Source organism: Daucus carota, chromosome 1, assembly GCF_001625215.2.
Source record: "Daucus carota subsp. sativus chromosome 1, DH1 v3.0, whole genome shotgun sequence".
NCBI classification, from domain to species: domain Eukaryota; kingdom Viridiplantae; phylum Streptophyta; class Magnoliopsida; order Apiales; family Apiaceae; genus Daucus; species Daucus carota.
In genome coordinates, this window is record NC_030381.2 from 33,827,510 (window position 1) to 33,853,314 (window position 25,805).

At 33.0% G+C, this 25,805-nt stretch overlaps 4 protein-coding genes across 8 annotated transcripts; 2 read left to right on the top strand and 2 right to left on the bottom strand.

The window, feature by feature from the left end:
- The first annotated feature begins 1,480 nt into the window (after window positions 1-1,480).
- Window positions 1,481-4,708, top strand: LOC108205110 (uncharacterized). The gene is made up of 3 exons (XM_017374908.2): window positions 1,481-1,764; window positions 2,566-4,100; window positions 4,253-4,708. The coding sequence occupies exons 2-3, from the start codon at window positions 2,733-2,735 to the stop codon at window positions 4,415-4,417; spliced, it is 1,533 nt and encodes a 510-aa protein (XP_017230397.1). The 5' UTR covers window positions 1,481-1,764; window positions 2,566-2,732; the 3' UTR covers window positions 4,418-4,708.
- Window positions 4,709-7,804: 3,096 nt separating this feature from the next.
- Window positions 7,805-14,147, bottom strand: LOC108219956 (N-glycosylase/DNA lyase OGG1). 5 transcript variants are annotated; one of them, XM_064080844.1, is made up of 6 exons: window positions 13,274-14,141; window positions 11,798-12,008; window positions 10,762-10,984; window positions 10,463-10,596; window positions 9,213-9,579; window positions 7,805-9,113 (listed from the first exon to the last, which is right to left on the bottom strand). In XM_064080844.1, exons 1-4 carry the CDS (start codon window positions 14,041-14,043, stop codon window positions 10,580-10,582), a joined length of 1,221 nt encoding a protein of 406 aa, XP_063936914.1. In that variant the 5' UTR covers window positions 14,044-14,141; the 3' UTR covers window positions 7,805-9,113; window positions 9,213-9,579; window positions 10,463-10,579. The 5 variants fall into 5 exon arrangements, with proteins under 5 accessions (XP_063936914.1, XP_063936908.1, XP_063936917.1 ...); XM_064080838.1 differs by having other exon boundaries at window positions 7,805-9,368; XM_064080847.1 differs by having other exon boundaries at window positions 7,805-9,407.
- A 1,566-nt stretch (window positions 14,148-15,713) lies between these two features.
- LOC108213054 (eukaryotic translation initiation factor) lies at window positions 15,714-22,251 on the top strand. The gene is made up of 5 exons (XM_017385131.2): window positions 15,714-15,989; window positions 17,223-17,391; window positions 17,480-17,605; window positions 21,869-21,934; window positions 22,030-22,251. Exons 1-5 carry the CDS (start codon window positions 15,799-15,801, stop codon window positions 22,075-22,077), a joined length of 600 nt encoding a protein of 199 aa, XP_017240620.1. The 5' UTR covers window positions 15,714-15,798; the 3' UTR covers window positions 22,078-22,251.
- Window positions 22,252-23,143: 892 nt separating this feature from the next.
- LOC108194890 (uncharacterized) lies at window positions 23,144-24,741 on the bottom strand. Its single transcript, XM_017361832.2, has 3 exons — window positions 24,424-24,741; window positions 24,289-24,338; window positions 23,144-24,173 (listed from the first exon to the last, which is right to left on the bottom strand). Exons 1-3 carry the CDS (start codon window positions 24,508-24,510, stop codon window positions 23,396-23,398), a joined length of 915 nt encoding a protein of 304 aa, XP_017217321.1. The 5' UTR covers window positions 24,511-24,741; the 3' UTR covers window positions 23,144-23,395.
- Between the last annotated feature and the right edge of the window lie 1,064 nt (window positions 24,742-25,805).

Here is a 25,805-nt window from a genome sequence, read left to right on the forward strand (position 1 = left end):
GGAAAATGATAAATCCGATATCATTTTATTTATTTAAATGGTTAATTAAAGTATATGATTGTGTTGAATATAATAATTATTTGAATATAAATACTTATTATTAATAATATTATAAACAAAAGTAAATTTCTAATATATATCATATGTCCATGTTTCTTAAAATTTCCAAAATATAATAGATATATGTTTATATTTTTAACCTATATTTTCTGAAAAAAGAATAATAAAAGAGAGGACTTGTATCTTTTTGGTCACATGTTCGACTCTTAAAGGGAGGAGAATTTGTGATTATGCCTCCTGGACCAGAGTTTGTCGCTTAAGTGTGGTTTACCTTGGTTCACGTAGTTTGCAGGTTTGCAGGCTATTGCGTGAGCTTCTGGGTTTACTCGGTGCGCACCCGAAGGATAGCGGCCGCGGGTTCCTACGTTAAAAAAATATTAATTATTTTATTATTATTAATTCTCTTTTTAATATTTTTATATAGTTGTCGTATCTTGACCGTGTAAAATATAAACACCTAGCTATATACACACTTTTTTAATGGGTCCTGGTCCCCGACAACTGGTTGCCGGGGAGAGCTTATATAATATACACATCCAGGAGGGTCGGATCTATTTTCCGCGGAAGGAAAGAAGTCCGATCCGTGGAAAATTATAGCTGATGGCAAAAATAAATTGCTTGAATCTGGACCCTTGAAATTTAGATCTAACGATTCCGAAACTGTATGTTAGTTAAGGTTTATATAGCATATGGGACTATGGAACAAAACCCTTTTTTAATAAGCAATATGTATACACATTAATACCCTGGGGAGAGAAAATAGTTCTCAAAGAGATGCCACACTAACTTTCAAAAATTAGGAAAATATTCATTAAAATTCTGAACTTTCTTCAAAAATTCGGCATCTGTCATTACTAAAGAAAATATATAGATTCAGATACTGATATCCAACTTGGCGCTTACTTTCTAAAAGGTCCTGGTGCACAGCCATCGGTTAACTGGCCCATGGTTTTCTGACCGTTGGATGCATATCCAGCGGTTATGATTATAATAAAATTTTAACACGTCTAGCGATTTTTAACCGCTAGCACTAGATAGATTTTCCCCGTCTAGCGGTTAAAAATCGCTAGACGTGTTAAAAAAAATGTTCCAATCCTGATTGCTGAACGGCCAGAAAACCGTGAGTTATCTAACATGTCCCTGACAATCACATGTCAGGGACCAGTACCCTTTTCTAAAAGAATCTTGTATTCTTGCTAAGTTTACCGTTTTTTCTACTGTATAAAAGCAAGAATATTAGCAAAAATAATCAAGCGTTAAATAGCTATACATGGCCGTTTTTAAATTTGAAACTTGTATTATACGGGGGACTTCACATTTCACACTTGCAAATTGCAATACACAAGTGCAAGAAATAGTATTAAATTGGACCCACACGTAAAGAAGTCTATGAAGAGGTTATATATATTTTTTATTGCCGAACTAACGTGGCTTACAACCTTATTGCGTGCCCACTTTTTCTTGACGTTTGTCTCTCTTCTTCCATGTTCACTTCGTTTCTTCATGTGTTTTCTTGCAGCTACATGACACCATTTTCTAAGAATTTCATGTGAATCACTCACGTACACAAGCTTCTTACATCTTCGTAAGTTGTGTGCTTGTCTCTGTGCAGACACACGTGGCAAGCAGCCTCAAGTTTGATAGATAAATTGTTGGGTTTCATGGTTTTGCTCTGGTGTCTTGAAATGGAGCTTCTTCACTAAGGTGAGAAATTGTAGAATTTTTAAATTTTTTTTCAGGAATTTATTTTATTTTTTTGTCAGGAATATTTAGTTTATTTTATGGTCATTGGGTGTTACTTGCTTATAACCAACAAGCCAAAGTGTGTTTTAATGGCTTTAAGATTTTTGTTTTAAAGAAAGGGTTGAATTGCTTGGTGGATTTGTTTATGAACTTAACCATGTTTGTTTAATTATGATCACTACACTGTTAGCTTTTCTATGCTAGATTTTGCAGAGTTTAGTATAAGTTATGTAGGGTATGAATTTTGATAAATTTAGGGTATTGAATCGTAATGTACAGGAAGAGGGTGTGGTTTAGTAATCCTCCGAAACGAATTCGAAAGTGATCAAAACTTGTTTATGGGATTGTTTTGAGGGATTAAGTGTTGAACAATTGAGTATTAATTATGAACAGTGGAGGGATTGTAGTACTTGCTACTTGCGAAGAAAAGTAAGCTAAGTTTTTTTTTTTTTTGAATGTTTGTTCTGGTTGTTGAGTTTGGATCCTTGGTATGAATATTCGTCGGTTAGTTTGTGTTTTTATATCAAACATTTTTTCTACAAGAAAAGTTGTTGGTTTTTCTCTTCTGCGATATAGATAAGTTGTAGTTTTGTGTGTGGCGACTTTTAAATTTATTCCAGTAATTAAACTTCTATAGTCAAGTTGTGTCATTGTCCCCGTTGTTAAATTCAAGCAACAACTAACTAATTTCTTCCCCGGTCCTTTTCAAAGCGAATTTTTCTATGAATTAGTATTCATATTATGTTCACTATGTTTCTGCAGTGAAAGCAGAGATCAAAACTACACAGTTCATCTAAAAGGGTGGTATAGGACTGAAGTTTGGTAGCGTTTCACTTATACTCAAATATTTTGAGGTGATAATTCAAGAGCGAACATGATGATGAGAGGTGACTGAAAGATCAAGATTCTTACATTGACCGAGCAAAGTTATGAAATCAACAGAAGACAACAACATTTCCAATGAACTTATTCAAAGGATGAAGCCAGAACATATTTTGTTACTTGACAGTAAGGTGCCCAAGCAATTTATCAGTTTTGATGAACAATATCTTCGTCGATGCCTTGAATTTATTCAGATCACCGCAAATAAGCCGACCACATGCAGCTTAGACTCGGACTTTACTGTTTTTTCTGAGACCAAAAATATGTTAGATATCCTAAACAGCCCTTTATTTCACAAATTGGGTTCCACTATTAGAGATAGATCAAGTTTAGTAGATCTTCGAAACCCAAAATGCAGTAGCCTTTTGTGTTCACCCTCTGAATCAGACTCGTCTACATCGGGGAAATCAGAAAAAGATTTGGCTGTTCATAATGACCATGCAAATGTATCTGACCATGTTCCTAAGAGCGTTGGTCCATTATCAACCCCTTTTGCCTCTGCTGCTGCTCATTTATCATCTTTTATGCCTGCTACTTCTTCCCGCTGGATGCTGCACAACAGAGGGAATCAAAAGTGTCCTCATTACGTGTTCTCTTCCGATAATCAGAGGGATATCTATTTCGCAAATTTGTCAAAGGTTGATTCGCCAAATAAAAAGGTTACAGATTACATGTACGCCTTCCTTTCTAGAGCAGCTAAAAGAAAGGAAGGCGAGATGTGTGAACAAGAGTTCAATCTGATAGGAAGAATGAAGGTATCTTCTTCAATTACTATTCTTTCAGACGGTACAGAAGTTATGGAGACTTCATTTGTGCTGTATGGTTTTGATGACAATTGTGTGGAAGAGAGGCAAACTAAAAGCCACAATCTCGAAAAAAGCAAGGGGTTATCAGTGAAGATGTCTGGCGTTTTAAAGGGAAGTCGCACATTTAGACGAAGAAGATCAATGAGATTAGATGTTTCAACATCCATGAAAGATATTAATTCCAGACAGGCATGTGAAGGCGCTGGTGTAGAAGATCATTTTACTCCCAACCTCGAGTTAGCCGCCATTGTTGTGAAAGAACATATTTCTCCAGCTAATAAGAATGTTAAAGTGGGAGGATGGGGCTTAAAATTCCTCAACAAAACTGGGCAAAGACATTTAAATGCCTCTCTACAAACAGAAGTACCATTACAATGCCATTCACATAGCAATTCTAATTGCTCTACAAGTATAGACATTATAATCCCTGCTAGTTTCCATGGATTGCCAAGATCCAAAACCGGTAGTCCTTCTAGTCTTATTGATAGATGGATTTCTGGTGGCAAGTGTGACTGTGGTGGCTGGGATATGGGATGCGCACTCACAATACTTCAAACGAAGCAAACAGAGGCTTTTTGCCTAGCTAAAACTTTTGATATATTTGCAGAGGTATGTCAACTGCACCTTTTGCTATCTATTACGCACACACGGGATGCTTGCACACACTTAAGTCTTGATTCTATTATTTTTCTACATTTGAAATCACAACAAACTTTTACCAAAAGATGATGTAATCAATTCTCCAACTTTTTTTTTTGCAGGGATCAAAGAAAGATTTAGCTACTATGAAAATGGTCAATGTCCGTGACGGTTCATATTGTATACCTTTCCAATCAACTCTGTCAGCTTTGCAATCTTTTTCGATTGCTGTTGCGATTCTTCATGCTCAGATTCACAGTCCTAATCGTCAACTTAGCATTGGTTAACACTTACCGGTAAGCAGGCATATGGTTAATGGTCTGAGTAGTCATCTCCTAGTAATTTATCGCAGGGAAAGGGTTAAAGTTTGAACACCATAGTAGAGAGATTAATTGTGTGGAAAATTCTGTCATTATTATTGTCGACTCTGATAATGCAATGCTGCTGCATTACTTCGGGCCTGCCTGGTTTATCAAATTGTGATTTGTAAATGAGTTCTCTGTGCATTGAGGGGAGAAAATTCTTGTCATTTGTATAGTTGTGACTTGATATAAAAGTTTGTTAAATTACAAGGGGTATATTCTTTTCATAAGTTTTTTATAATGACATTGCTCGGCAATTTAGTGATTAGGGATTAAATTGTTTACTATTGAACATCCAATACTCCCCCACAAAGCCTGAATATCTGTAATAATACTGAATATCTGTAGTACCTAAATTACTGCATAAGTGTTTTTAAAAACAATAATAAGGGCATTAATGCAATCATATTCAAGCCACGAATCTCTATAGCCAGTCTGGAGAGCAAACATCAATCCTTCATTGATGGCTAGAGTTTCAACAACATGAACGTCAAATGAAGCATGAGAAAATGATGTCTTGGTGGTCATCATTATGAGCATTATGCCTCTGTAGTCTCTGACTCTGACCTCAATGCCAATTGCCAAGAGCCCAAATTTCGTTTAAAAGTTGAGGTTGTGTTGGACTGAGATTTTAACAAATTAATAATAATTTATAAATTATATTTGATTTTGATTTTACGCATATTTTTTGATAAAATGTCTCTGAGTCTTTAGAATTTAAGTAATGGATTGACAATCCCACAAATCCATCGTTATACTAAGTCCAAACAAATTAAAAAAGTCCATCAACATTTAAATTCCATCATATTTTAATAATCTCAATTGAATACCATCAAAAACATAATATAAAATGATTTCTAATTTTTATGCTAGCAGTGTCTTTAATTATTTATAAATTACTGCTCCATAAAAGATACTCATAGAGAAAATAAAGAACACTATAAAATCTAATATAAAATTTGATTTATGTGAATCAACTTTTTATTATGAATAATAATTAGTCCCTCCAGGTAGTTTAAGTTCACTGTTTGAACGCATTTTGAGGCTCCTAATAAAGTACAGTTCCACAGCTTTTTTCTAAATTTTTTTTTTCTGAATAAAAATTTAACTTTTTTCTAAATTTTTTTTTTTCTGAATAAAAATTTAAACATCAAACTTTTATTCACGGGAAGAGAGGGAGTAATATCTAACATGGGAGTACGGTTGGATAACTCACGTGGCTAAGAGCTTAATCTTTACTGTTCCATGTCCTAGGTTCGATCCTGACCCATCCCAAGAATTTATTAGAACATATACTAAATTGTAAGGCTATAGGCCATATTTGTCAAAATATATATATATATATATATATATATATATAACATGAGTTATAAAATAATATAAAATAAATATAAAATGATATTATTTAAAACTTGTCATGCATAAAAATATATGGGCCAATGTATATTCGCATTTAAAATAATAAGAGCATCTATTATATATCTAATCCATTATCTATTATATATCTAATAGAGCAACCTTGATCAATTTAATTCAAAATGATTAAACTGCCCTTTACTCAAAATACATATTTTTATATATAGAGAAGGCATTATTGACTTTTCACACTAATGTATTTATTAGGCATTAATATACATTAAATTACTTCATATTTAAAACTCCAATACATATATGTATAATATATTTATAAATATTTATAATTTATTAATAAATAAATAAATATCCAGTGTTATAAAAAATGGGAATCTAAAAATCGACGATTAATCAAAATGATTAATAGGATTATTATTTAGAATTAAATTTATTTTATATATGTAAAATAATAGATGTACATAATGATTTTTAAAATTTTAAATTACCCCCCACAAATTTTGTAAATTCTAATATTCGGCCTGATTTTCAACCAATTAATCCAAATTTTGTCCAATTAGCCATCGATTTTAACCGAATTTTGCCAAATTCTATTATATATCTAATACGACAATAATGAATGATTTAATTTAAAGAGACTAATATGTCCTTACTCACTATAAATATTAACATGATCATTATTTGAAATTAATTTAATATTATATATAATATATATATATATATATCTAATCAATTTTAAAATTTTAAATTTCCCCCACAAATTTTGTAAATTTTAATACTCTACCTAATTTTTGTCTAATTAATCCAGTTTTGGCCAAATAATCATCGATTTAACCGAATTTTACCAAATCGGATTAAAAATCCGTCTGATTATCGATTAATCAGTCAACCGACCGATTTTTAGAATATTAAATTATTATGATTTATAAAAATTATATATATATATATATATATATTAGAATAATTATAAATATAATATATAACTATATGACAACGACTTTAATTCAGCAAGAATCTCATTTTTTATATCAAATTTTCAATAATTTTAGGTGGGTGGTAATTTAATTAAATAATAATATTTTAAATAGTGTATATTTTTTGTATTCATATTAATAAATATCATAATATTGAGAATATGTGTACATGTAGACATCATATAATATGACTTAAAATATAAATAAATATACAATTTAAATTACTTTTTATAATAAAAAAGAATCTCAATTTTAGAAAAATGAACATATATCAAAAAAATAATTTATAACAGCCCGTGCTTTGCACAGCTTAAAAAGCTAGTTTTAAGAAAATGATAGATTGAATTGTATATTTAGAATTTATAATATATGTAATTATAATTGTCAAGTATTGTGAGTAATTGGAAAAAAGCCGAATAATTAAGTTTGGTTTAACCTTTTGTGCTTATGCTTGTCATTCATTTTAAATCTGGATTTTGTTTTGTAATAGATATTAGAACATCAAATTTATTTTAAGATATGATTTTATATCTGTTCGACTTCGTTTTGTAAGAGGTATTAGAACATCAAATTTATTATAAGATATGTACTCCTTGATTTCTTATTATGAAAATAGCTAAGATACGTCAACTTCAACAATGGTTAATTTGCTATTCGTTGTTTATATTTATTATCACATTTTAATATAAATCATTAAAATATAAATTAAATAAAAACAACTGTAATTAAATAGTAGCTTGATATCTATTTCTTTATTTTAACAATTGCCTAGATTTTATATGTATTCCAATATATTTTAAAAATATATATATATTTTATATTCTATCTTTTTAGTATTTTAATTTACGTAAATTTTGAAACACGATAATGTCTTTTCTTATATCCGAAAATACGCAGAAAAGTCCAAGATTCATGTGGAAGGAAACATGCTTAATCATTTTGTCCACCATGATTGTTACACTGCACATATGAAAAAAATTTGAATTTACTTTCCAATGTACGCATTTCTGAAAGCTATCTTACATACAAATAACACTTCCGTATCATATACAGACAACTGATAAGTTAGACATTAACAATCAAGTTATCCAAACAAATAGCGGATTTAGATGATAATTTGTACACCATGAACTAAGCAATAAACAAAATGTGTAAAAAAATGACTACATCATGACTTCTCTTGTAATGATGTAAAAGTTGTAACTTATGGCTAAAAGATAATTTGTACAAGATGAACTAAGGAATATGCGATAACAACTTGTTTCTTCCATCAGCTCTTGTGCTCTCCAGAAAGATACCAAACTCATGTCCGTGGAATTAATGTAAGCACTAAGCACTAACATTACTTTGATACAGGCAAATTTGAGTTGAATTTTCGGGTGTATCCCACTTGACCAACCCTTTATTTATTATCATTGCAGGATGCTTGCAGATACTTTTTAATATAGAGCGGATTTACTTTGTTCATAGCATTTCTAATCAATGTTGCAATCATTTCTGTAACTGGTTTTGTTTGCAATTCACCAAATATGTCAAAGGATAACCTAGACAGATGCGATGATATAACTCTTAATTCTGCCTCTTTCCTTCTCAAGATCCATATCATTTTTTTTTTGTCTGTGTGTTAATAGTTTAACATTTTAATTAAAATTTTAGTCTAACTTATTCAACATACTATGCTTACCCAACAGAATGTGTTAGGAAAATCAAGTTCTGCTGTATACACAGTTGCTTTACTAGCTTCGGGTCAGAGTTCAACCATCACAGGAACTTATGCTGGACAATACATTATGCAGATTCGAATTTCAATATCATTAAAATATAAATTCCAACTAATGATATTGAAATTTCAACCTGCATAATGTATTGTCCAGCATAAGTTCCTGTGATCGTTGAACTCTGACCCGAAGCTAGTACAGCATAAGTTCCTGTGATCGTTGAACTCTGACCCGAAACTAGTAAAACAACACAGTAGAACTTGATTTTCCCAAAACATTCAGCTAGGCAGGCATAATATGTTGAATTGGTTAAACTTAAATCTTAATTAAAATGTTGAAACTATCAACCACTCACTGTACACACAGACAAAAGATGATATAGCCTTTGAGAAGGAAAAAGGCAGAAATAAGAGTTATATCATCGCATCCGTCCAAGTTATCCTTTGACATATTTGGTAAATTGCAAACGAAACCAGTTACAGAAATGACTGCAACATTGATTAGAAATGCTAAAAACAAAGCAAATTCGCTCTCTATTAAAAAGTATCTGCAGGCGTCCTACAATGATAATAAATAAAGGGTTGGTCAAGTGATATACACCTGAAATTTCAACTCAAATTTGCATGTATTAAAGTAATTTTGGTGCTTAGTGCTTACATTAATTCCACGGACAGAGTTTGGTATCTTTCTGGAAAGCACAAGAGTTGAATGAAGAAACAAGTTGTTATCACATTTTGTTTATTGCTTAGTTCCTGCCAGATGCACAAGAGGAATAATTGCGGTTTTTGTTGTTATGTCCTGCTGAAAATGCTCCTGTGCAAGCAGATGGGAGAGCAGCTCAGTACCAAGTTGCTGAAAATGAAGTAACAATTTTTGCAGCACTAGTACTTTTAATTTTTGCCAGAGGTAAACACAAAAGCAATACAACTCTAGCCGGTTAAATGTAAACTAATTTAAACAGTGCGCCAATTTAGGAGGCTGCATTGAAATAATATAAATCTACCCTGTGCTGCATACAGAACACCTGAAATACAAACAAAACTTCTTTAGTTTCACTTCCGTGTTTTTAAAGGATTATCTACCTCGGAATACCAGACATATCAAGGATCAGCATCTATTCCACACTCAAAAAATTCTTAATAGCAAGCTATTAGTGATACATTTCCCATCCAGTATTATTCATGACCAAAGAATTGTGCTGAGAAGTGAGAACTAGTGCCTAAATATGCATTTACTGTTGAATAGTATGTGATCTTGTTAGAACTTCCCTGATCACTCAACATGGTACCAGAGCTAAATTAGAGCTCGATTTAGAGTGGGTTTAGCATTCGAGTTCTCGCACCCCCATTCCCATTTGTTTTAATTTTATATATATGTTTGTTTGTCTAATTATGTTTTGTTGTAGGGGAGTGTGATCTTGTTGGGGCCTCCCTCCAACACATCTAGATGAGCTGGTTACTTGACAATTACGATTTACAAAGAAGATAACCAAGCCCTTTAATATATTTCAAAAAGGTTGCATTTTCTATAACTGTGAAATCTTGCAACTAAATCAAAATGTACAAAAGAAACTAAAAGCTTCAGAATCTGTTGAAACAAAAGCTGAGAAAGCTAATAGCAACGAGGCCACATTAGTCTTTGTCAAATCCAATGTCAGGGTGCAAGTTTGTTCATTTAGGAAAAAAAGGAAAAAGGTAAGTACTTGAGAGAGATCGTTTTATTGATTAAAAAGTTTAAAGAAGAGAAGAAACGAGTATTTATCATGTTCCAATTAAAATTTAAACAAACTACTCAAGAAGCAGTCAAAAAATACACACTTTACCATTTCTGAGTAAAAACTAGGAACATGATAAATTAGACATTGTTCAAACCTAAACCCTATAAGAAGCAAGAGTTTAGTAACCAACCTCTAAATAGCCTTTGCTAACTCTGCCAGGAATAAACTAGCCTTTGAAGTCTCATATGTATTAGCAACGAATATAGCTAACGATATATAATTTTCCTGATCAACTTAAGATTTCAGATCAAATATCTTCCATGTCTGCAAAAGATTCAAAAGCAAATTAAACAATCAGTATTATTTAAATGGTTAGAATTATAATAAAAGTTTATTCTGTTTTTTTGTTCATAGATGCTAAGATGTCAAAGTTAAAGCATTTACATTCATTCATGTTAGAAAGTATAAAACATCATATAAGGTTCTTACTTCTCTTCTTTTTCCTTGGCTTAGAAGGTTTCTTTTCTGCGGTAGTCCACAAGATAGATGGTATTAGTGCTTTTTGAGAAGGCAGCTCTGCAATGAAAAGAAGTGTTTGGGCCCAACCAGCATACTTCCCATATTTGCAGACAAACGCCTCTGACACGCGACCATATAACTTAGGCGTCAAGCGGGTGCCGGCAAGCTCTGGGATGAGGTATGTAGTAGCAATCTTCCTCAAACCAGCATGGAGAAAAATTGAATACAAGCGTCAGATATATTACATGGACACAGGAATACAACTGCACAACTTTTTATGTGTGTTCTACGTATTGTGTGCCAGCCTATCATATGACAATATGCATTATATTTGCCATAATTTATCCATTCTGACACTCATCAGCAGTTCCTTTGTTCTTTTTTATTACAGGTGTTTAACAAGCAGTAATAGCACTGATAACTCAGTTCGGTTAAAAGAATGTTAATATTACCCCACTCGGACTTTAGTGCAAAAACTTTACTTGAGAAATGGCTAACATAAAATCTGATAGAAAGTTTGGGTGTTACGAAGATTCATGTTGATATTAATGCATCTGTAGTTGCTGTACAGATATAGCTTATTAGCTTCTGGTTACTAAATTATGTAAATTCAGGTTATCATAAAATTGAAGCATTCATTATATTATAATGGTAGCAAACATTTGGATTACTTTCTTCTCATCGTGGACATTGGGATTATTTTCTTATCATCAAGGGAAGTCTTTACTCCTATAAGAGGAGATGCAATCATCTTATATTCTTATCCCAATCAGATATGATGCAGTACATTTGATACCAGTTTTGTGTCTTAACCAAGAATCCTCTCTGAAATCAGGTGGCAGAGGGGGCCTAGTACCTACCCCATGTAGGCAGTGTGTAATTGTTTTCTCAGATTAAATTATACTCCCATAACATATAGACTTACTGCTATTGAAAACCATCCAATGATTACAAAACAATTTTACAAAAGACTAAAAAAACAAAACCACAGAGGCCAAAAACTCACCTGCCAGACATGAGTATCAACAGGAATAGCGTGATGCTGATCTAGAGAGAAGAGAGCAACACATGCAGCTACTTTGGGACCCACACCGGGTAGAGTAGATAGAGCATCAAAAGCCATTTGAAGATCCAAGTCACGGAGAGAAGCAAGCCACTCCACTCCTCCTCCAGGCTTTGCTCGCAAAGCATCTACTGTGCGAGTTATGTACTTGGCCCTGGACAATTTACTAAAAGATATTATGATGATACTCTCATACTCTGCAAATAGCAACTTATGCTCTATAATAGATATGCAAGAGAAACTAATACTTGTAATTTTTGAAACAGAGTAGATTTTAGAGAAAGCAAAATGCTGATGGCCAATTTGGCATATGATTTGATAGCTACTTCATGGTTGAGCATGACACTTGCATATCTGATGGGATAGCCCAGGAGTTAAATCTATTAGTCTCGAAGAACACAATTTAATGCAGAAAAGTAATGATGGATAGCATTTTTTTTTGTCAGTATCAGGATGTATATAATCAGTTGACTCACTATCACTAATCACCCAGCACACAACAGCTTAGTTTACCATTGCAGTCCTCATACATTCTCTTTCCAATCCCAGACCTACATATCATCTTAAAATATAGGAGGATCAAACCACATTAAAAGTCTAATCCTCATATCCTTTTGTTTCTTTCTTGACGAATAGACAATTATAAATCCAAATACTCCTGAACAGTATATGTATTTTAGTTATACATACGAGTCCTGTCTTAAAAGTTGAAACTCATGAGTAGAGATACACACTGATTTATGTTCATATGTATATGCATAATGATCTTTCTTGCAAAATAATGTTGTGACCTATTCCAACCATTAAGTTCTATACTTGAGTGGTCATAATTCTAACAACGTGATAAAGTAGGTCAGGTATATCATTGGAAGTAATAATAGAGCAACTTAGGGACTTGATATAAGGTATAATCAAGATACTTAAAGTGAGGCAAAATGACAGCAGCTAACCAGAGCTTATTAGAGCATATACTCATGCATTTAGCTCAAGTGTGAGTTGCACCTAGCCACCTAGGCACTCACTTGAGTGTAACGAGCCTTATACACAAACTTATAATTTCAACGTTCATGGAGTCCTGGAAGTAACAATGAGTTTTGTCTGACAAATCCCTATTATTCACTCTCATATCAATAGTACTCTATCACTTTAAGTTCCAAAGAGAATGTTTTTATTTTTCAACGTATTTCAAAACGAGTAGAGCAAAAGAACACCTCTTATGTTACCTAATGTTGTAAAAACAATCATTTCCTGATTATAATTCCACACTGCCATTATACCGTAATTTAAAAATTTTGGCTCACGTAGAAAAATTACTAACAAATCATATAAACTAATATGAACAAAATGAACTCTCTAGCACATTCTGGCATCATCAAAACAACAGTAAACAAACAAGCGAAACAAGTGCACAAAAACAACCTGTATCCGAAACCAGCCACTCGAAGCTCTTCTTCAGAAACAATCGATAACCTATCCAAAGTAGGAAACTCATAAAACCTAAAACCCTCAACAGTCCCCAAATAAACCCCTAACCCTGAAATGAAATCAACCATTTGGGTAATCCTCTTAATATTATTATTGGAAGAACAAATAAACTGCACAAGACACTCCAATGGGTCCTGTCTAAGCACTCTAGCGCCACCCAAATAAGGTGCTAACTGGGCAAACCTCGAATCCGAACCCGAAAACTCCTCCCACAAATCACCCAAACAGATACCCACATTCAAGAAATCCAACAACGCCAACTTAGCATCAAAGACTCCATCTTTTGAGTGATGAAAGCAAGCAGCAATGTCACCATTGTCAAGGTGCTTGAGGGACACCAAGTGGGACCCAACAACACCTGTGAACTCAAGTGGGCCAGTCTGCTTCCACCTGAATGTTTGGCCAGTGGGGAAAGTGAGGGGCAAGAAAAGCTCGGATTTTGAGATGTTGAGTGGGACCCATTTGGGGGAAATTGAAGATGGGGGTGCTGTTAAAAGGGCTCTTTTAGGGTTCTTGGATGAATTTTGTGAGATGGGTTGTTTGATTTTTAGGGTTTGTGGAGATGAAGTGGGTGGTGTTGAAGGTGAGGATGAAATGGGTGTTGATCTCTTCTTCATAATTGGGTGAAATCTTGTGAGTGATTGCAGTAAACAACCTCCCAAATTTGAAATTAGCATGAATCCGAGCCAAGTGCTCTGCTGCATACATATACATATCCTAATAATTTCTGTAAAAGTTGTAATTGTTAAAATTAAACTATTAAAATCATATGAAAATATATATAAACTCCTGAAACTACATTGTATATCCACCGCATAATAAAAAGATTACAAGAGTTTAAATAGAACTAAACAAACAAGATGGTACCTTGAAAACAGCAACCACTTTTTATTATTTCTCCACTACTACACCTAACTACTTCCACGTACTAATCCTACTGTTACTAATATGCTGTGAACCAAGCTGACTTATTCAAATAAACAAAACATAACGTAAATATATTAGATTAAAATCCCAACAGTAATCTTTTTCATTATTAATAGTATATAATGATATAATACATACATTCCCACTTCATTTTTCTTTTTGAAAATTTTCAGATTTAAATTCATTGAGTTTATCTAGTTTTTCATAAATATCCAAGTCTAGAAGAATTTTTTAAAAAAAATGTCATTTTTTACAACAAATTGCAAATACCATCTTTCAAAAAATATTTACAGAAATATGGAGGTTGCATATGCAACTATATTTGCAACTGCTAACAACCATATATGCAACCACAAATGCGATTTTAATATTTTTTTTAAAAAAATTACATTTATTTGCATAATAAACTGCAACTGGTTGCCAAAGCAGAAACATGAGTGCCCTTACGGGGCCAATACTAATATCACAAAAATAATCACAAAAATAAAATCAACAAGCATTGCAACCAAAATATCAACTAAAATAACAAACTAAAAATCAACTCAAAAGCAAGCAACTAGCCCACTTTCTCTCCCTCCCTCGTATACCCCGTGCTTTCTGTCGTCGCCAAGTATCGACCTCATCCTCCTTCACTCCCACCATCACCATTAGAATCCACTTTCACTTTCCTCTGTCCAGTCCTGACTCCGGTCACGCCGCCCAGTATCAACCTTATCCTCCTGGCTTTTTCATCTCCTTCTCGACATCTCTTTGTTGCTGCACACACACAACTACAGCCTAACCATCTGCAACGATCTGCAATGAAAGACGCGTAGCATCTGTAACGATCAGCGAAAACCTCTATTCTTCGAGGGTGTGAAGAGAGACAACAAGATAGGGGGAGAATGAGAAGAGATCAAGAATAGAGAAAGAAAGAGAAAAAACGAGCGAGCACATAAGAGGGAGAGAGTTAGTGGGTACCGTGTATCTGCAATTTTCTGAATAAGTTTTGATAATAACTGTATGTTTGCAAGAAATACAAACATATAATATAACTGCAATTAATATGTTAAAAAGGATAGTTTTGATAAATTCCCAATCAAATTAAACCCAAAGCGAGAGTAGATTTTATATCTTGACCAGTCTATTACTTCCTTTGGTCTCATATATAAGTCACTTTGACTTTTTACACACAAATTTAGGGGTTTTGACTACATATTTAGAATTAATAATTTAATTTTTTTTAAATATACATATATGTCTCATATTTTGACTCAGAAAAATATATATTTAGAAAGAATAATTTTAAATAAATGATAAAAGGACATAATTTCTGTGCAAAAAATATAAATAATTTATAAAAAGGACCAGAGAATAATAAAATCAGACCGAACTGCGAACCGATGGGATTTTTCATTTTTCACTTCGAAAACATTAATCTCTTACAAGGTCCATCCATATATAAGGCACTGTACTAGAAAGTATAAAAGCCTTTTTGGTGTTTGCGCCGTAGCCTAAAAAAACTCACACACGCACTAATCAAACACAAAAACATGGCGAGTGAAACAACAGCGGTGATTGAATCTAGCGGCGGAGACACGGCGGTGGATAAACAACCGCACAAGTTATATAGGGAATGGACTTTCTGGTTCGATAATCAATCCAAACCCAAACAACAAGGCGCTGCTTGGGGCTCTTCGCTTCGCAAGGCCTATACTTTTCACACCGTTGAAGACTTTTGGTGGTAAATAATTTGATCTACTTTTTATTGATTTAATATTTATTGGGCTGTTTTTTTTTTTTTTTGGATTTGCAAGATTTTATTACTGTATGCTGTGAATCTATGTTTAATTTGGTTTTTTTTTTATTGAGATATGTTGATATTTGATATTAAGGGTTGAAATTATGGAGGCGGGGAATTTAGGGCAACTCCAACCCAACACCAAAACACCATTTTGGTGTCAAATTTGGTGTCAAATTCACTCCAACCCAACACCAAATTGGTGTAAAGTTGACACCAAATGAATTGGTTGACACCAAATTTGGTGTCAAGTATTGATTTGGTGCAACTTTTACACCAAATTTGGAGTTTTCCAAAATACCTACTATACCCTCACATATGTTAATGAAAACAAAATTATTCCATCTATGTCCCATTAAAGTTGTTTTATGTTATATTATTTATTCTTTAATCATAATTGTTTTAAATTTTCTTTCTTTACTATTTAATTTACTCAAGTTTTTTATTTATTTCCAAATATCAATAAATTTATATTCTTATATAGAAGATATGTTTTTTAAATAGATTTGATTAAAAATAAAATACACAATGATTAAAATTACCTCACATATGTATACCCTCACATATGTATTATCATGCACAACTTGATAGTTGAGGATGTACGAGACTTGAATTTGCATGTACATGATTAAGTGGAAACATCTTCTGCTGCTGTCGAAATGGAAAGAAATAGAGATGACGAATTTCAAGATTTTCTTAGTAGATATCGACAAACTAAAGATAGGGAAGCTCATTTTGAACTTCGCAACGCCTTGATCGAGCACATATGGGAAGAGCATGGGAATTCATATAATTAAGTTGTCCTCTTGAATTTATTAATGAATTTATAATTATTTTAGGTCCTTGTTTATTGAACATGTTAAAATTTAAGTACAAATTCAATAATGATATAAATAACTTAAAAAGCGAGAATATTCCATTTAATGTGCAAAAGATTCTTTTTGGTGTAGGATATGGTGTTGATGGGTTGGAGTGAAATTTTGATTTGGTGTAGTTTTCACACCAAATTGGCGTATTTTTCACACCAAAATGGTGTTATGGGTTGGAGATGGTCTTAGATAGATTATTTAGGTTTCGAGATTGTTTTTGTTAAGACTTGATAGTAGAGAAGGTAGATAATTTTGATAGGTTTTTGTGGGTGGTTGATTGATATTCTGATTGTCTTTATTGTTGCAGCTTGTATGATCACGTTTTCAGGCCTAATAAGTTGCCAGGGAATGCTGATTTTCATTTATTTAAAGCCGGGATTGAGCCCAAGTGGGAAGATGTTGAGTGTGCTAATGGAGGCAAGTGGACTGTTATTAGTAGCAGAAAGGAAACTCTTGACACCATGTGGCGAGAAACTGTAATTTTTTTAAGCCTTGTTGGATTTATTAAGGGAGGGGATGGTTGTGTTGAATGTTTACCTAGTATTTGTGTTTTGTTCTTTGTAGCTAATGGCTCTGATTGGAGAGCAATTTGATGAAGCTGAAGAGATTTGTGGCGTGGTTGTTAGTGTCCGTCAAAGACAGGATAAGCTTGCATTGTGGACCAAGAATGCTGCCAATGAAGCTGTCCAGGTTCTACTATGAACTAAATATTACATTAACATTTTTCTATCTTGAATGTTACAAATCTGTGACTTGTTTCTGTTTGCTTTCTTAAATATTAGGCACATAATTAACTCCATTAAAATTTGCATATAGTCAAAGGAACTAGGATGTACATCAAATGCAATAAAAGTATAGAACTTTATTGTGGTTTGTTTATGTGGATTATCGAGTATTACGTGTACTGTGATTTGGCAAATAACATAAATACGACAATTGATGACGCACATAGAGCGTAAACAAAATTTCTGTCCCTCCATGAGACCCATTTTATTGCAACATGATTTAGCTAGAAACCTACATACTTGAGAAAAAACAAGTATTTAACTGGATTGGTGTTAGCTTGGTTAGGAACCATGATCATGAAGGTCATATTTTTGTTCTCCACCGGTTCGTGAATCCATATGCACTAATATGATGTTAACATCTAGCCTAATCGGAATGCAAAACATGGAAGCACAAGCTTTAAAAATTTAAAGACATCATTGCAATTCTACTCCGCTTTCAGTTCTTGCGCAATTGCTATTTTTACATAAAATGGAATTTCATGCTACCAATACTCTATTTATCTCTTTATAGTAATTGTTTGTTCTCTCTTCTCTCTCTGCTGCTTCTCTCTCTCTCTCTACGCGTGCGCGCGCGCACACACACACACACCGCTTTCAGTTCTTGCGCAATTGCTATTTTTACATAAAATGGAATTTCATGCTACCAATACTCTATTTATCTCTTCATAGTAACCTCTGTTCTCTCTCTCTCTCTCTCTCTCTCTCTCTATATATATATATATATATATATATATATATATATATATATATATAGGCACTTGCTCAAATGAGAACTTTCTTAAAATGAGAACCGTGAGAACTTTTTTAATTTATCAAAATCTCATTCATTTGAAGGGCCCCGCCAGGGGCACCTTCACAAAAAATGTATATCATTAAGGTCTCCACCTAGCTAGCCTAAAAAAAATTAAAAATAAAAAAATAAAAAAATCACTGATGACGTGGCAGTGGACTTTTTTTTTGAATTTTTTTTGACTAGCTAGGGAGAGACTAGTTTTATATAGACCTGGCAAATCGTTCGTGTCGTGTATAAACGTGTCGTGTACTTTCGTGTTTCGTGTATCTGGTGGGTATACACGAACACGACACGAATTCAATTCGTGTACACGATTGTAAACACGAACACGACACGATTTAGAAACAGGTAAAAACGACACGAACTGTAGTACACGAATTTTTTCATGTACACGAAAACGACACGATACGAAATAGTACACGAAAACACGAAATATACACGAAAAAATACACGAAACTGGTAACGAATTAGTACACGAAATATTAATATTTTACAAATATTGTCCAAATTCAGGCTTAAACATAAGCAAAGTTACATAAAATAAAGGATAATTGGGAAACTTTGAATTTGTCCGCGACCAACTCTTAATCTGAAGGGTAAATATATATATATATATAAATATAAATATATAAATATATATATTTATTTATTTATTTATTTATTTATTTATTTCGTGTACCTCGTGTCGTGTCGTGTACCCGAAGGGTAAACACAAAACCGACACGACTTCTCAGTCGTGTATTTCGTGTCGTGTACCTTTTCGTGTCGTGTACTCAAAATGCAAACACAAACACTAAATTTTCGTGTCGTTTTCGTGTCGTGTATTCGTGTCGTATGAAAATTTGCCGGGTCTAGTTTTATATACATTTTTTATATTGGGTACCCACTAGTTTGATGTTTAGATTAGTCAAAATATGATAAATTAAAGAAGTTCTCACGGTTCTCATTTTAAGAAGTTCTCACTGGAGTAACCCTCTCTCTCTATATATATATATATATATATTTTTTTTTTGAACTCTTATCTTCTACGATCTCTCTGCTTTGTCTCCCCAATCCTCTCCTCTCCATCACAATCTATCTCTATTTGATACTCTATCTCTTACTGCAACTATACAATAGAAAACACGAAAATGTACAAATATATAAAACTACAAAACTGGATTCCTGACAAACTACAACACAATTGAAGTTATAACAAATATTCAAATTTTTTGTTCTTGAGAGTGTTACACATTTAACTATTGTATCACTCGATTATAATTCAGTGCTTGCACAGTTGTCATCTTTTTAGCATATGCACGATTGTGACTGTTTATGAAAAGTAAGCGTGAGTAATATTGAATTGTCAAATGTTAAGCACGATTATGACTATTCATAAAAAAGTAACCATGAAATATTGAATCGTCAAAATCCAAAATATAACAGATTTCAGTTAGTTATCAACTGTTACTGCCTATGAACCCCAAACTTTGTACTTGATATAATATATAATTAGCAGCAACATGAAGAAACCTATGAATAAACTATAGTGAAGTAATTCACCTTCTAGTTCAATTGCAATAGTGAATGCCTAGTATTGTAGTCTAGTGGATACCCACTCTTGTTCTCTTGATAACCAAGTGGTTGAAACCTTGCTGGACGCATTCTGGGAAAGCGTATGAGTAATCTTATATTACTAATTGACCTTTACCAAAAGAAAGATAGCAAGATAAGGAAAAAGGACCACTTCTTTGAGTTATAAGGTACAAATCAAATGGTCAAGTGTTGAGAGGCCATAACAAAAGACAAAAAAAATCTGGTTTAGGTACATCACCATCTATTAGAAAAAGGTGTTTAATCTGCTTGGTTCATATTTTTCTCTCTCTTTTTTTTTTTACTTGCAAATAAGAGTAGAATTCAGTTTCGAGATTGTATCATAGAGATGTTCGGCGTGTAAATCATTCATTTGTATCTGTAGTCTTGTTTGGCACGGGAACGTTTGTTTGCATGATAGGGTGGTGTGGTGGAAGCCTTAGTGGAGGCATCAGTGTAAAGTGTAGAAGTATTCTGATTTTAGTAATTGACTTTTACTAGAAAAAAGATAGCAAGGTAATGTAAAGGGACAACTTCTATAAGTAACAAGGTACAAATTAGGCCTGTCAATGGATCGGATTCGGATCGGATCAGCCTAAATCCATATCCATATCCATTTATTTTATCGGATTCGGATTCGGATCGGATCGGGACCGGATTTTTTATAGGCCGATCCATATCCGGATCCGTTAGGATCACGGATCACGGATCGGATATCTGGATCCATTCAACTTCTTGTAATTTTCTTTGACTGGGGTTGATATAATCTGCAAAGAGATATCATTATGTAATGAAAATATCAAATTGTAATCTCTAGCGCTTAACAAATTAACAAGAGACCTAGTTTAAATCCATGTACAGGTAATTCTTAATTTTCTGCCACCACTAAAGAAAATATGTAAAAAATATGCATGTCCTCAGCAATCTTTCAAATAATATATTTGTACAGTTGATATGGATTGGGCCTATGAATTTGTACAGTTGATTTTATTAAATAATCATTCTTTAGGTCGTAAAAATTTATTAGGAATAGGGATAAAATATATTATTATGTAATATATAATATATATTTATATTAATATAAATATATTAACCGGATCGGGTTATAAACGGATCGGATCACACTAAATCCATATCCAATCCATTTATTATCGGATTTTTTTAATCGGATCGAATTTCGGATCGGATTTTTTTTTGTTAAATCCATATCCGCTAAAATGACCTCGGATCGGATCGGGTCGGATCGGATTTTCGCTCCATTGACAGGCCTAGTACAAATGGTAAGTGTTAAAAGGATATGACAAAAGACACAAAAAAAAAAACTTCAGCTAAGGTGACATTAGCATTTATTAGTAGGTGCTCTCAAAAAAGAGTAAAGTTTAGTTTAGAGATGAATTTAGTCTACATTTATAGTTTTAGTTGGCGTTATATATCATTTGTATTCTTTGTGTTTATTTGCACACTAGAATCCGTGAACTTTATTAGTCATATTAATGGCAAGACTCTTCTTGTCAAATTTGTGTGTATATGTACTTGTGAATTGTGATTGTGTTCTCACATTTGATAAATAAATGAGTACTTTGTTATCAAATTATTGAAAGGGTTATTTCTTACTTTTTTGGCCATATTGGAGATTGTAATCATGTTTTGTTCCACAGTTAAATACTTGTTTATAGATTTTCAAATTCTTTGGCCATGTTTTTGAATATATTGACAAATGTGGGTTGTTTCCAAAAGTATAAACTTGAAGTTGGTTATTGAATATGCTGCTTAATACTAGTTTGATACTGTGACGAGCAGATGAGCATCGGAAGAAAGTGGAAAGAGGTTCTGGATATTACTGATAAGATCTCATATAGCTTTCACGTAAGAATTTATCATTGTCTTTCTCATATACATATAGAAAAGTTTGACCCGAACTAACCCTTTATCTCCTTTGCTCTTTCTTTTATTTATTGCAGGATGATTCTAAAAGGGAAAGATCTGCAAAAAGTCGATATTTTGTCTAACTCTTTCATTAATTTGTTGTGAGTTTTTCCATTTCCAGTCGTGATTGTAGTAAGCACTAAATGGATACAAATTTTCTTTATAAACTGTGATGAGCACACAAAATTTATATTTTTACAATGTACACAATGGTTTGAGATTGAAAAATATAATGTTGTATGTTGTTAGATCCTTCAGTTTTTTTTTTCTACTAAGAACCCTTTTACTAAGAGTCAGAGCTCGTTTGGCAATGCTTTCCCCCGCCCTTTTCCTCTCTTGATTGAAGGAATGTTTGATATCTGGAGAAATTTGCTTAAAATGTAATTTATGATCTATAGGTATAGTGTAAAATGTTATTTTTTTCCAGAACATTGCAAGGCTGTACTTGTTAACTAGGCCTGCCCTCATAGATGAGTGGTTTGATTGCAAAATTTGATTATAGTGAATAATAGTGGGAACATTGTGGTCCAAGTCCTTGACTAGTGAAATGATACATCTCCAGGTCCTAGATTTCTTAGGCTTTAGAAGATGTTTAACAGTATAAATTCAAAGTAATAGTAATGTGAAAAGAAAGAAACTTTACCCTACAACCAAATTCAAAGTAACTAAAAAGTGTTTCTTTATTAATTCTCAAAGTCCAAAGACATCTAGTTTGGTTGGATAAGAAGAGTCACAGGGCTAGTGATTGAGACCTGATTAGAATGACATTCGTGCTTCATCATTCAATTTTATGGTGCATTATCTTATATGTTTTGTTTTCGTTGTTATTAAAATTGGCATATTTCAGAATGAAGATGCTCTGCAATCATTTTCTTGCTCGACTTTGTTGCCTATAGTGCTCCTATACCTCTTTTTCTCATGAGAAACATGCTGCTTTAGCACCTTTGTGTGCGGGAGAGGTTAGGTTATCAACATTTGTATAATATGCTGTTGGATGAGTTGAAATGGTTGAAATGAGTTTAAGACCTTTATCAGTTCAAACAAAAGAAAAAAGAGGGAAGTTGGAGTGCTTTGGTGCTAATATTCTGCGTATAACAACTTCTCAGAAACTGTAGGATTTCTTCTTTTTGTCTACAATAAGAAATACTATGAGGCAACCATATTACTCTCAACATTATCAATATTGTCCCAGACAATCAGTATACAACACTCACAAACAATCACTCACATAGAGGGTCACTCAGCAAACAATCAAGCAAAACAACACTCTTAACTATGTCATTGTAACTTATTAGAACGATTCCAGCAACTCTTTTAAGGGCCAAGCTTCGTAAAATTCAAACCTGCATTCAAGGTATGTGCATATTCTGACCGCTTTCTGTAGATGGTGAATTCGACCATTTATAGCCAATTAGAAAGGCTGGAGACAACCTCTCCGTCTTGTTCTAGGGGCTTAGAAGTATTCGAATTTGATATGCACCCTGAAAGTAACTGGTTGCAACTTGGCATCAAATTCAAACGTCTCTGCTGTTCTTGACATGGCATATTTTCCTTGAGATATGTTGAAGATGGTACTGATTTAGCCTTCACCACCTTCCACTGACTCAGGTCTGCTACTGGATTCAGCACCGGAAGTACGTAATGGCTCCTATCTCGAGCACTGCAATTTCTTTTAAAGTTTAACAGTTCTTCGGAACGATTATCATTTCTTTCTGCTGACAGTGAAGTCCTAGTGACATTGTCTTTTCGAGGGTAGAACTGCTCAATAAACTCAAATTCATTAGTCCTCCACACATCATCTTCGTTGTCTTTGCTTTCCCAACTGTCTTCTTCATCGCTATCACCATCATAATCATCTTCATCTTCGTCACCTAAATCACTTTCCTCAAGGCTTATCTCATCCTCCTCATCATAGCTACCACTGAGATTCTGGTATCTATAATCAGCAGGGTAAAGTACCATTTCTGATCCCATCAAGTTCCCCTCACACCCAAGCTTCGACGAAGATTTCCTTGATTTATCCATCACTTCCCCACTCTGTTCCTGCCTTTCAATTTTATTGTACACCGAAAAACAATCAGCCATTTCATCATCTGGGATTGGCTCATACATCTTCACATTCAAGTTGAAACTCACTTTCTTTCTTACTTTTGAACTTAAGCTGTCTTTCGGCTTATCTCTGTAGAAAGTGATTCAGTAAAGAAACAAAAAAAACCCGAAAAAACTCCTATATTTGTCTACACAATATTTCTAGGCTTGTGTCAAAAACATTACTCCTTAAACATAGATCTTACTTGAGGGGGTCTTGTCTGATAGTTGATGTGATGACCTCTGGTTGAAGAGACTGCATTCAAAGTAGATGAAGTTCAGCATTGGAATCAAGAAATAGCAAGTAATTCATAATAACCAAGGCTTGGCAGAGGGCTTACATGATCTTCACATAAAATTCTAATGCTCGATTTTCGACGTTTCCTTCGGTTGCTAGAGTAACCAAAACATGTAAGAAAACACCCCATTGCAGAATCCTGCAAGGTTTCCTCAGAGTTCTGCAAGGTTTCCTCTGATCCTTCACCTTAAAATAAGAGGAAAAAAAAGAAGAAAGTCCTCAGAATCTAATATCTATCATGTCTTTGTGTGTTGGCGTGTTTAAACTAAGGTTTGAATGTGATGGCTCCAAGAATGTTTGAAAATCGAAACGTTGAGAGGTGAAAGTGGAGCAATGATGATGGATAGAGAGGTGGTTGTGCATGAGTTTAATTAAAGCTAAAATATGCTACACCTTTATTCCTAAATATGGGTGCCTATCACAGTTTTTGTTATATCTTGTTACATAAATATTAGTCTACTCAAATTAAGAAAAGAATGCCAAAAATTAGACATATCTCATAAAAAAAAAAAAAAAAGATATAGTTACTTTAACATCAATTTTAAGTGAATTTATTATATCATAATTGAATTGTATCAAATAATTTAAATGAAACCAAAAATTTGTTCGTGATCTGTTTATTATATTCAAACGAGTTAAGCAAGTAATTTGATAATTGATTCAAATATATATAAATGCAGCCTCTTGCCTATTTTTGTCAAAGAATTTCAAGTCTTGTTCACCCGAGTATCATGAACTATTTTTGATTGATGATAAACCCCTTTTTCTTTTTCCCCCTTTCCTTATTATTGGTGTTTAATAATTCACTTGTTTTATTATTAGAGCCTTTTGGTTCATTTATCGAATTTGATAGTCCTTTTGAGTTTGGCTATCTCTTTACAAGAGTTTTTGTTTGTTTGAAATTCCGGATCTGCATGATTTTAATTTTTATGCAAATAGTTTATTGGTAAAGATTTGAATGAAATCAAAAATTGATGAAAAACAAAATCATAGTGCGGTAAAATTTTCTTGTATATACAAGTTATGTTTATATATTTTACATAACTACAATAATTCTTTCAATTATATATTTAGAAGGTTGTATATTCGAGCAATATAAATGAGAGAATTTTTACTGTAAAAGGTTTACTCGAAATTAAATGGTATTTTGATGAAGAAATTCCTGATTTGATGTATTTTATTATGTATTCAATAAATCTTCATTATTTTTGAAGATATAATATGATTTATAAATCATTAATTATAATTTGAATATAAAAATAGTATATTTCAAGATATAATATGATCCATAAATCATTAGTTACGATTTAGATATAAAAATATTATATTTGAAGATATAATATAATCTTTAAATAATGATCCAGTCCTGATAGTTTTGTTTGACTTTTTGAAAGTCAAAAATGTTATTCTTTATAAGTTTTAAAA

Excerpts from the sequence above, each read along its gene's own strand:
- LOC108205110 (XM_017374908.2), top strand. The coding sequence starts at position 2,733 with ATGAAATCAACAGAAGACAACAACATTTCCAATGAACTTATTCAAAGG. Across the intron at positions 4,101-4,252 it reads CTTTTGATATATTTGCAGAG|GGATCAAAGAAAGATTTAGC; the intron begins GTATGTCAACTG and ends TTTTTTTTGCAG.
- LOC108219956 (XM_064080838.1), bottom strand. The coding sequence starts at position 14,043 with ATGCAGCAGAGCACTTGGCTCGGATTCATGCTAATTTCAAATTTGGGA. Across the intron at positions 12,009-13,273 it reads GTGGCTGGTTTCGGATACAG|GGCCAAGTACATAACTCGCA; the intron begins GTTGTTTTTGTG and ends TAAATTGTCCAG. Across the intron at positions 10,985-11,797 it reads TTGATACTCATGTCTGGCAG|ATTGCTACTACATACCTCAT; the intron begins GTGAGTTTTTGG and ends GGTTTGAGGAAG.
- LOC108213054 (XM_017385131.2), top strand. The coding sequence starts at position 15,799 with ATGGCGAGTGAAACAACAGCGGTGATTGAATCTAGCGGCGGAGACACG. Across the intron at positions 17,392-17,479 it reads ACACCATGTGGCGAGAAACT|CTAATGGCTCTGATTGGAGA; the intron begins GTAATTTTTTTA and ends TGTTCTTTGTAG. Across the intron at positions 21,935-22,029 it reads AGATCTCATATAGCTTTCAC|GATGATTCTAAAAGGGAAAG; the intron begins GTAAGAATTTAT and ends TATTTATTGCAG.
- LOC108194890 (XM_017361832.2), bottom strand. The coding sequence starts at position 24,510 with ATGGGGTGTTTTCTTACATGTTTTGGTTACTCTAGCAACCGAAGGAAA. Across the intron at positions 24,339-24,423 it reads GAATTTTATGTGAAGATCAT|TCTCTTCAACCAGAGGTCAT; the intron begins GTAAGCCCTCTG and ends CTTTGAATGCAG. Across the intron at positions 24,174-24,288 it reads ATCAGACAAGACCCCCTCAA|AGATAAGCCGAAAGACAGCT; the intron begins GTAAGATCTATG and ends CACTTTCTACAG.